We start from the raw sequence: 11,308 nt of genomic DNA, 5'->3' as shown, positions 1-11,308 counted from the left end.
TGTAGACTTTTGCAATTTGTCATTTAACCCTCATGTTGTGTTCGGGTCATTTTGACGCGAAGAGGATTTTCCCGTAACCGAAAATGCTAGTTAATGTTATCACATTGGACTAAAATGTACAGATTTTACTCAACCAGAGTCTAACAACTTTCCAGTATTTTTTAATAATTTTTGTAATTTTTTGTGGGTTTTTTTCCACATTGTAACACTTGTCAAAAATGATGCTACATTATCACTAAATATTGGATTCAATCTTTTTGTCAGCTTGTTTTCTTTCAATTCTGACAGGTTTTATATTTATTTTTGGAACTGATCGATCGTAGGTGTTATTTATCTGAGCTTATGTACCTCAGTTTTTTAGTGTTTTTTGTAGATAATTTTGTCAGTTTTACAAAAAATATGAAAAAAATTTGCATTGCACTAGTGTGCTTTAATGTTTAAGCAGGAAATGTGTTTTGAAATGTTTTTATTTATTACAAAAAGGCATAAAGTCACACTAGTGGTGTTCCCGGCTTACAAAAATAGCTTATAAATCACTTGTTACGCTATTTTATCACCAAATATTGGATTCAATCTTTTTGTCAGCTTGTTTTCTTGTATTTAGGACAGGTTTTGTATTTATTTTTGGAACTGATTGATCGTAGGCCTCATTGATCTGAGCTTAAATTGGTCAAAAATGACCGGCCATTGAAAATGAATGGGGGAGTCAAAAATCAGAGCAACAATTAGTGTTCAGGAGCGTGTTCGTCATGTTCGTGTTCACATATATACATGTGGGCGAGCAGACCTGTGCATGTGTGGATACATGCATACTCGGGAACACCACAAGTGTGACTTTATGCCATTTATATATAAATAAAAACAAAATATAAACCATTTCAAAACACATCAAAACATTAAAGCACACTAGTGTGATAAACAGCGCACATTTTTTTCATATTTTATGCAAAATTATCCACAAAAAACACTAAAAAACTGAGGTACATAAGCTCAGATAAATAACGCCTACGATCGATCCGTTCCAAAAATAAATACAAAACCTGTCAGAATTGAAAGAAAACAAGCTGACAAAAAGATTAAATCCAATATTTGGTGATAACGAGAGATTTATAAGCAATTCATTTATTTCCCTTACATTTGAGACACTTCAAAAGAAAATGGTACAATATTCACAAACACAAATGACAATACAAAACTGAACACTGTAGAATAATACACTGTGGATATTATGGCAAAACCCTTACATCTTTTTTTGTAATTCCTCTCTTGGTTAGTCAGTTATGGTAAATTTTGTCCCATTTTCTTCAATGATAATCAATTCTTAAAGCGACAATTTGCTTTTCAGAAGGTTAAGACCTGGAGGCGCAAGAGAAGAAGCTAAGAATGGTGGTGTTGAAGACAGAAAAAGCCACAATGTTAAACTTAATGCATATTTCATGTACATTAAATTATATTATAGGGATGTCTCCACAATTATTAACCAAGAAAAAGAAATCCAATCTTGAGTTTTCACAATCCCTTATGACAAGACAGTACTCCACGCAGATCATACATCGTTGAAATCGGTTGAGAAATGTCAACGTCGTTAATGTGCTTCTTGTTAATAGAGCAGTCTTGCCCGTTCCAATATGGCGGACTCGTAGTCGAATCGCAGGCCAAAGCGGCGTCTGCTAGACACGCGCGGAAGTAGGACAACACGAAGACGTGAAGCACTTCCGAGGGCACAAAGCTGCAAACACAAGACTGCAGATGATCGCATTTACAGGATCTGAAGATGATAATCCTCCATCTGATGTTTAAATGTGAATTGCAGTCGGACGATTGATTGGTAAGTCATTTCTCGGCCCTGCGCTGAGGAAAAACCGCGGATGTGACTGAGGCCTGGTGACTTCTGCGGTTAGAAGGTGAATAAACTGTGATTTTTAAACATTTACGCGCCTTAACACGTTGTTGTTACATAGCAGATATGTCTTACGTCAATTTACCATGGTTTTACTGTAGTTGAATTATCTGTTGTACCTTGTATTTTGTGGAAATGTTGATGTTCTACTTCTACTTTATATTTATTGTAGCAGTTAAGTTATACACTAACAAAAATACTAAAGTATTACTATATTGTTTTGGACATGAGCCATGGTATTCTTTAAATGAAGGAAAGGTACTTCTTGGGTACCATGAAAATACCATGGTAATCATTCTGTACCATGGTACTGTACAATAGTAATTTGTTGTTTTATAGAAACTGACACTGATCTAATACTATATAGTCTTTGTACAAACTGTGATTAATATGGTAAAGTGACTTCATGTTGTTCTTCTGTTCCAGCTTCACATCAGTGATCATGGCTGATGATCCTCAGAGAAACTTCCGCTCGGCGTATTATGAGAAGGTGGGATTCAGAGGAGTGGAGGAGAAGAAATCACTGGAGATTGTGCTGAAGGACAATCCACTGGGTGAGATTCATCAGTTCTGCTGGATTCACACATGCCTTCTACTGACTGACTGATCTGTTTTAAAACATTTATTTGTGTTTGTTTACACTTTAAAATAATAAGTTAGCTTATAATAATAATAATTCTTATGATTTTTATTTTGGTTTAGGTGTTTAATAACCATGCAGAGTTTTACTTTTTTGTTTTACTTTTTAACAGTAATAATAATAAGTTATTGTCATTACTTTATTATTATTTTTTAAATAATTTAAGTGTTCAATAACCATGCAGAACATACAGTATATTTTTATAGATTTTTACTTTTTGACACTATAATAAATAATAGCAATAATAATAATAATTAATAATATTATCATTATATTAGTTTATTATTATTTCTAATGTTGGTTTAAGTGTTCAGTCATCATGCAGAATGGTTTTGAATTTTTTTCTGTTATTTTTGACAGTAATAATAACAGTTATTATATTTATTATTATTATTATTTTTCATGCATTTTTAATAACCATGCTGAACCGATTTTTTTTTCCTGCTTTTTTCCCCACTGTAATGATAACAGTTATTATTATTATTATTATTATTACTTAATTTTTTTAAACAATTTTTTTATGTTGGTGTAAGTGTTCAATAACCACACAACATACAGTATTTTTATTGATTTTTACTTTTTGACATTATAATAAATATTATTATTATTATATTAATTTTTTATTATTTTTAATGTTGGTGTAAGTGTTCAATTACCATGCAGAATGGTTTTTTAATTTTTTAATTAATTTAATAATTTATAATAACAGTTATTATTATTATTATTATTATTATAAATTTTTTATGCATTTTTAACTGTGGTTTAAGAGATCAATAACCATGCAGAACAGATTTTTTCTTTCTGTTATTTTGACACTGTAATAATAAGATATTATTATTACTATTATTATTACAACTTTATTTTTTTTAAAATAATTTTTATGTTTAAGTGTTTAATAATCATGCAGAACATACAGTATTTTTTTATTGATTTTTACCTTTTGACACTATAATAAATAATAATAAATATTATTATTACTATTATTATATTTTTTATTATTTCTAATATTGTTGTAAGTGTTCAATAACCATGCAGAACAGTTTTTAAAAAATTTTTCTGTTATTTTGACTAATAATAAGTTATTATTATTTGTTATTATTAATTTTTCATTCATTTTAATTGTGGTTTAAGAGTTGCAGAACAGATTTTGACACTGTAATAAAAAGTTACTTTTATTATTACTTTATTAATTTTTTTATGTTTGAGTGTTCAGTGACCATGCACAACATATTTTTTCTACTAATTTTTCCTTTTGACACTATAATAATTACAGTTATTATTATTATTTTATTTTTTATGCATTTTTAAGTGGTTTAAGAATTCAATAACCATACAGGACAGACTTTTAAAGTTTTTATTATTGTTATTATGTTAAAAAAAATATGCAAAACAGATTTTTTTTTGCCCTTTTTGACTTTATATAACTAACAATTATTATCATTATTGTATTATTTGATTCTAATCATGCAAAATGGATATTTTTTTACCACAATAGTAAATAATAATTACTTAAAACACAATAATAATAATAATATTTATTATTATATGCAGTAGTATTTATTCTTTCATCTTTGCTTTGGTTCTTGTCTAACGGTGAAGTTTTAAATGCTCTGTTTCTCTCTCTGGGCTGTTGTCTGAAATCAAAGATGATCGGTCTTCCTGTGATGTTTTCAGATGTGGAGAAGCTGAGCACGTTCAGTCAGAGGTTCCCGCTGCCCTCCATGTACCGGATACACGTGTGGAAGGTCTTACTGGGTGAGAACATGAACATTCATTCGGAGACGTCTCCTCATGCAGTCTCTGGGAATGACGCTTGTGTCCTGACGTCTCCGCAGGTATCCTGCCGCCCCACAGCGATTCTCACGCCCTGGTGTCTCGGTGTCGTATCCAGCAGTTTGAGGACATCAGTGGCGCTCTGACGGCCATGCGGTTCGTCCATGCGTCCACTCCTCCGACGGAGCTTTACCTCCGCATGTACCAGCTGGAGAACCAGCAGCTTCCCCGCAGGAGCGAGCTCAGACCGCCGGTGAGGATGATTCTGTGGGTTTGTGGGTAATCCACTGTGTGTTCTCATGTCTCAGGTTTGTGATGGTTTTCCTCCAGGATGATGAGGATCTAATCTTCCTGGCTATTGCCCGGGCGATGGAGGAGATCGTGGATGACCCGGTGGACTGCTATTGGCTGGTCAGATGTTTCGTCATCCAGTTCCAGCACAAGTTTGGAGACTCAATCCCTCACCTGGTACATGTTGACCTGTTAAAGGAACAGTTCACCTAACATGAACATTATGTCATCACATATATACTTATATTTATTTATTTTATTTATTTATGCTAATAAATAACTACAATTATTAATTTTGATGTTTTTTTTTATATATTTTTACTTATTTTTCATTTTACACTACTGTAAATAGTCTATTTTTATTATTACTGTTTGCATTTTAATTTTGGTTTAAGAGTTTTTCAGTTATTATTATTAATAATATTGTTACTATTATTACTTAATTTTTTTAATTTTTATGTTTAAGTGTTTTTAAATACAGAACATACAGTATTTTTTTATTGCTTTTTACTTTTTAACACTATAATAAATAATACCTATTATTTTTTTTTATTATTATATTCATTTTTATGAATTTTAATGTTGGTTTAAGTGTTCAGTAACCTTTCCGAACAGCTTTTTTTGTTATTTTTGACACTAATAATTACAGTTATTATTTTTGTTATTATTATTATTATTATTATTATTAATTTTTATGTATTTTTAGTTGTGGTTTAAGAGTTTAATAACCTTACAGAACAGTTTTTAAAAAAAATGTTATTTCTGACACTAATAATAACAGTTATTATTATTATTATTATTATTATTATTATTAATAATATATTTTTTTATGCATTTTTAATTGTGGTTTAAGAGTTCAGTAACCATCCAGAACAGATTTTTTACTTTTTTCTTTTTGAAAACACCCTCGTGTTGTTCCAGAACTATATTTTGAGCTCCAAAACTAACAAAAACACCATAAATGTACCACAAAAATGAAAGTCCTCCAGTCTGCTGCAGCAGCTCTTTTATTTAGATGTCATGAATTCAGCTTGTCTCTCCTGCAGCCGAAGAGTTTGGAGCACTTCCTGTCTCAGGAGGACGGCGGTCTTCTGACTCATCTGAAGGCGTGTGGCGCTCTGGACTCGCTGCCGTACCGTCTCTGGTTCAGACGCTGTTTTGCGGGCTGTTTACCAGAGTCCAGCCTGCAGAGGTCAAATCACACACACATCATGACCTTCACTGTAGTTCACTTACTTCTGTCAGGGTGAAATACTGTCACATGACCTCATTATGTTGCATGTTTAATTCAGAGAGGAGCATCCAAGACTCTTCTGCTCACCAGGGCTGCATTTATTTGATTAAAAATACAGTAAAAATTGTGAAATATTATTAGAATTTGAGTACTGTTTTCTATGTGAATATATAGTAAAGTGTAATTTATTCCTGTGATCAAAGCTGAATTTTCAGCATCATTACTCCAGTCTTCAGTGTCACATGATCCTTCAGAAATCATTCTAATATGATGATTTGATGATTATCAGTGTTGAAAACAGTTGTGCTGCTTCAGATATTCTACAGTATTCAGAACACAGTTTTTGGTTTGTTGTGATTGGCTGATGGATTGACTGTGCTGTTGTGTGATTGGCCGGCAGGGTGTGGGATAAAGTGATCAGCGGCTCCTGTAAGATTCTGGTGTTTGTTGCCGTGGAGATTCTGCTCAGCTATAAGATCATGCTGATGGGAATGAGTCACCCGGAAGCAGTTTACAACTTCCTGTCTCACGTGAGCACAATGACATCATTTATTCAGTTAAATATTAAGTGCAAAAGTGGATTATTTTAAAGAAATGTTCCGGGTTCAATACATGTTAATTCACAGAACACCATTTTTTTAATTATTTCTTCTTTTAAATCCTCCAGTACTCCATAGACTGCACAGTTATTATAGTTAACTAAAACTGGAAAACAAAAAAAAAACCATTTTTGTTACTTGAAATAAAAATAAACTTCCAGTTTACTGAATTTAATTATTAAAAAACTTTGAGCTACAGCAACATTTCTCATTTAAAATAACTTCATTTTTTTTGTTCTATTCTTATTTAGATTTTCTGTTTTTTAGAATATTTAATTTTTTTTTTTAAAAATATATTCTAAACTTGACAAAACACACAGAATTACTAAAATTAGAAAAAAAAATATATTTCAGTATTTTTGTTAATTATTTAGACTATTTAAAATATTCTAAACATGACAAAAATACAACAAAATTATTAAAACTATTTTTGTTAATTTTACCCAAACTAAAATTAACAAAAAATACTGAAATAAAAATGTATATTTTTTTTTAGATTTTCTAAAAAAAAAAAAAAATTCAATATTTAAACATTTTAAAATATTCTAAATATGAAAAAACAACATTACTAAAATTTTAACTAAAATTAAAAAATACAGGAATAAAAATGTAAAAAAAAAAAGATTTATTGAAAAAATTTCTAATTTTTTTAATATTGTTTTTTTTTTTTTTTTTTAATATTTCTAAACATGACAAAAACAAAAAATTGCTAAAACTTTGAACTAAAACAAAAAAAATACTGTAATAAAAATGTACTTTTTTAGATTACATCCTTTTTTTTTTTTTTTTTTTTTTTTTAGAATATTCAGTTTTTAAAAAAAAATATTTTAAACATGACGATAACAACAAAAATACTGAAATAAAAATGTATAATTTTTTAGATTTTCTAACTTTTTAGAATATTTAAATATTTTAAAATATTCTAAACATGACAAAAACAAAATTACTAAAAGGAACAAAAATACTAAAATAAAAATGTTTAACTTTTTAGATTTTCTAATTTTTTAGACTATTTAAAATATTCTAAACATGACAGTAACAGCAAAATTACTAAAACTTAAACTAAAATTAACAAAAAATACTTAAAAGTATAATTTTTTAGATTTTCTAAAATGTTTTACAGTATTTAAGTATTTTAAAATATTCTGAACATGACAAAACACAAAAAATGCTAACTTTTAACTAAAATTAACAAAAAATACTGAAATAAAAATTTAAATTTTTTAGATTTTCTTTTTTTTTTTTTAGAATATTCAGTTTAAAATAAAACATTCTAAACATGACAAAAAAAATTGCTAAAACTAAAACAAATATATATATATATATATATATATATAAGTTAAAAAAATCATTCAACATATTAATAAAATTATATCTCAATACACTGCATGTCCATTACAAGGAATTTACTATTATTATTATATGAACTACTGTTTTTTTTAAAATTAAGTAACAAGGAATTATTTTATTTTCATAATTATATTAACATTATACCACAAATGATGTTGACAGAACTTATATTGAACCCAGAAAATTTTTTTCTATAATTGGCCTTTTCCTCTGATGTTCATCTGCACCTACATAAACAAGCTCTTCAGTACGTCTGTAAAGATCTCACCCTCTTTCTACAGATGCCACAGGAAAACACAGACGCCATCGTCACTAAAGCCATCGACCTGTGGCACAAACACTGCGGGACGCCCATGCACTCTGTGTGAGAGGACGAGACTGTGACAGACTCAAAGCGGTCAGATGCGGATGACAGGAACTCAAGCTCACAGATGTGTGTGTAGTTTGTCATTTATTAGGTTCCTTTACATCAGAATCTGCATACATCATTCAGGAGTGACAGTACGTTACACGACATGCCTGTCCGCTCTCTTCCTGCGGTCTCTGAGCTAATAGCAGCAGCGGAAGAGAGAAACACTAACAGACTGTAAACAGAAAACACATCCGTCATTCAGAACATGAGGACTTCTGCTCTTCTGTGACACCAGAGTGCGTGTGATCACTCAAAGAAGCAGATCGTCCATGAAATGAGCCGATTATTCCAAGCCTGTTTGATCTTTTTTCATGGAAAAGTGCTTAAAATTCTCAGAAATTCCCTTTATATGATCCACAGAACAAAATAACGTAGGTTTCGGAATAAATGAGTGTGAATAAAGACAGAAATATATATATAATTTTTTTTTTGGTTGATTTTTTTTTCGTTTAATGCCCAATGCCCTGTCAATGTGTTCAGTATCAAAGTCAGTTAAAAATATTTATAAATAATATATTAACATAAAAATGGTACAATAGTAACATTTACAATAAGGTCTCATGTTTTGTTAACATTAGCTAATGTATTAACTAACAGTGAGCAATATATTTATTAATCTTTCATAGTTAATAAAAATACATTTGTTTTATGTTAGTTCACAATGCATTGACTGTTTACAAACACAACTTTTAATTTTAAAAACGTATGGTAACACTAATTAACTAATGAAACCTTATTGTAAAGTGTTATTGTTACAATTTTTGTGAAAACTGTGACTAAAATACAAAAAAAAAAAGAATGTAACACTGATTATTTTGAGTTTCTTGAATGTTTTGGTTTTTATTTTGGCAACACGACACCCTGTAGAGTGGGCGGAGCTTAAAGGGTGCATCACATGACCACCGAGCACCTTTGAGCGCGTTTTGAGACGAGGAGAAATAAAAGAGCCGGTTTGAAAACATGAATATACAGTCTGACAGTCACATTATTGCTCTGTCCTGTTGCATGAGCCTGTCGAGATCGCCTCCGCTGTGATTGGTCAGTAGTGTGGGCGTGACAAAAGTTTGCTTTTTTGCTATTGGTTAAAGAGGACCTATTTTGCTTATGTCCATGTTCAACTCTTTAGTGTTTAACGTTGATGTTTGAGCATGAAAAAGTCCCTCCACTGTAGTCTTGAGTTTCTTCCGGGCACGAACACGTCACAATATTCCTCATTTAAATAATTCATACGCAAAATAAAGGGGCGGGGCCTGGTTGAGTTAGTTAGTAGTGTGTTGAAACTGGCGGTAATGGTAAGGGGCGGGACATTTCCCAAACACCAATCACAACACACTGCTCCAGCCGACCAATCAGAGCGCACTGTGCTTTTCAGAAGGAGGGGCTTCATAGAGACAGGAACTAAACAGAGCGTTACTGACAGACTGGGAAGAGAGGAGCTGAACAATGGAGATTATGAGGAAAATAATGAACATACAAGCAGGAAAACCTGCTCTAGTAGAGCCCAAAAACAAGACTCCGTAAAAGGGGCATAATAGGTCCTCTTTAAAGTGTGAATTTCTGTAGCATTAACAGCGTTAGTAATGGGTTTGATTCCCAGGAAATGCATGAACTGATAATAAAAGCATCTGACAGATGCATAAATGTCCAAAATTAAAAGCGCAGAAAGTGTGGACTATAAGACGGTTATATTTTGTGTGTGATAATGCATTAGAAAAGTCATTTCCCTTGTGTTTTCAATGTTTTTATAACCTAAAAGGACTGTGGAATAATTTCTCAGTTACAAGTAGAAAATCAACTACATTATCTGCTGCATTAAAAACCATCGCCTGGAGAAAAAAAGAAAAAAAAAAGAGAAAAATTCATGGCGAAGAGCACGTAATATCTTGTCAAAATATACACAAATATCCGCACATCAGCTGGTTCGTATCCACCGGCACATCGACGGGACTCAAAATCCATCTGAACGGTGGACGTGTGGCGAGAGTCCTGGAGGATCTGTTGCTCCGAGCGGCGGGTCGTTCCTCCATGTGATTCCTGATCAAAATGTGCAGCAGTCTGTTCAGTGTCCCATTAAAGTATTAACGGCTCCAAAAGAGAGAGTTCACTGATTGACTGAAGTGCGTCACTATGGCCGATGAAACCTGTGGAGAACATAAGACCGCTTCAGAAACAACATGGACCCCCATCCCACAATTCAATCAGAAAACTTGCGTTTTTAATAGCTTTTCTTTGATCATTTTTTATTTGAGTGCCAAGAGTTCAGCTTTATTCATATTAAGTAGTAGAGCTGCATGATTAATCGTTAAAAGATCGCAATCTTGATTCAAACACCCATGTGATCGTTCCTAAATGACAGTGATTCGGCTGTGTCTATTAAAGCTTTAACAAGTTCGATCACAGCGATCATGTTCTGATCCAGAGAGAGCCGTTGTCATGAAAAAGCTTCACAAACAGTCTTTTCAACCACACAGAATCATTATTTCTGTCTTACAATCATTCAGATGATCACAGAAGTACTGGGATAAAAGTTTATAGTTCAGATATAAACACTGATGTCTACAGTAGAGATCAAAATAGAGTAAAACACCTTCTGAAAGAAACTTGATGCTTCAAATAATGACTGTATCATTACAGCGTTACACCAGTAGGTGGCGACAAGTGATTGTTAAAAAATTTATTTGTTATTGAATCATTCACTCAAGAGATTCGTTCAAAAATGTTGATTCATCCAGTAATGAAACAAGTGAAGTCTTTATGAGTGAGTCATTGAATCATTCACTCGAACCGATTCAAATTAATTAAATATTTTTTAAACAGACTGCAGCAATTAACATTTTTTCAGAACCTCTAGTAAATAGCGTTATTTTTTGTTTAGTTCAGAATTGTGATCTCTGTTTTAAAAAAAAAAAAAAAAATTGTGATTCTCAATTTATCCAGAATTGCTCTAGTAAGTCGTAACCTAGTATTTCCAAACAGTATATGTATGTGGCTCATTTTTTCTGTATGATTTTAAATATTCATACATTTTTTAAAATATGTATATATAAAAAACATTGTTCATGCTAAATGTACGGTACAGTTCTAAAGTTTGGGGTTGGTAAGATTTTTT

The 11,308-nt window shown here is 31.4% G+C and overlaps 2 protein-coding genes across 10 annotated transcripts in view; one reads left to right on the top strand and one right to left on the bottom strand.

Annotated features, from left to right (window-relative positions):
- The first annotated feature begins 1,637 nt into the window (after positions 1-1,637).
- tbc1d7 (TBC1 domain family, member 7) lies at positions 1,638-9,132 on the top strand. 2 transcript variants are annotated; one of them, XM_051875244.1, is made up of 8 exons: positions 1,638-1,828; positions 2,327-2,454; positions 4,215-4,295; positions 4,376-4,566; positions 4,644-4,781; positions 5,651-5,796; positions 6,239-6,368; positions 8,069-9,132. In XM_051875244.1, exons 2-8 carry the CDS (start codon positions 2,343-2,345, stop codon positions 8,153-8,155), a joined length of 885 nt encoding a protein of 294 aa, XP_051731204.1. In that variant the 5' UTR covers positions 1,638-1,828; positions 2,327-2,342; the 3' UTR covers positions 8,156-9,132. The 2 variants fall into 2 exon arrangements, with proteins under 2 accessions (XP_051731204.1, XP_051731203.1); XM_051875243.1 differs by having other exon boundaries at positions 1,642-1,904.
- phactr1 (phosphatase and actin regulator 1) overlaps positions 8,222-11,308 on the bottom strand; it is a 22,760-nt gene continuing 19,673 nt past the window's right edge. For all 8 annotated transcript variants that reach the window (XM_051875239.1, XM_051875240.1, XM_051875233.1 and 5 more), the window contains exon 13: positions 8,222-10,340. In XM_051875239.1, coding sequence (XP_051731199.1) covers positions 10,325-10,340 — 16 coding nt within the window. In that variant the 3' untranslated portion in view covers positions 8,222-10,324. The remainder of the gene's footprint in view (positions 10,341-11,308) is intronic.

The sequence above is a fragment of the Ctenopharyngodon idella genome, chromosome 20, assembly GCF_019924925.1.
Source record: "Ctenopharyngodon idella isolate HZGC_01 chromosome 20, HZGC01, whole genome shotgun sequence".
Classification (NCBI taxonomy): Eukaryota; Metazoa; Chordata; class Actinopteri; order Cypriniformes; family Xenocyprididae; genus Ctenopharyngodon; species Ctenopharyngodon idella.
The sequence above is the reverse complement of the archived record's forward strand: the minus strand, read 5'-3'. Positions and strand labels throughout refer to the sequence as shown.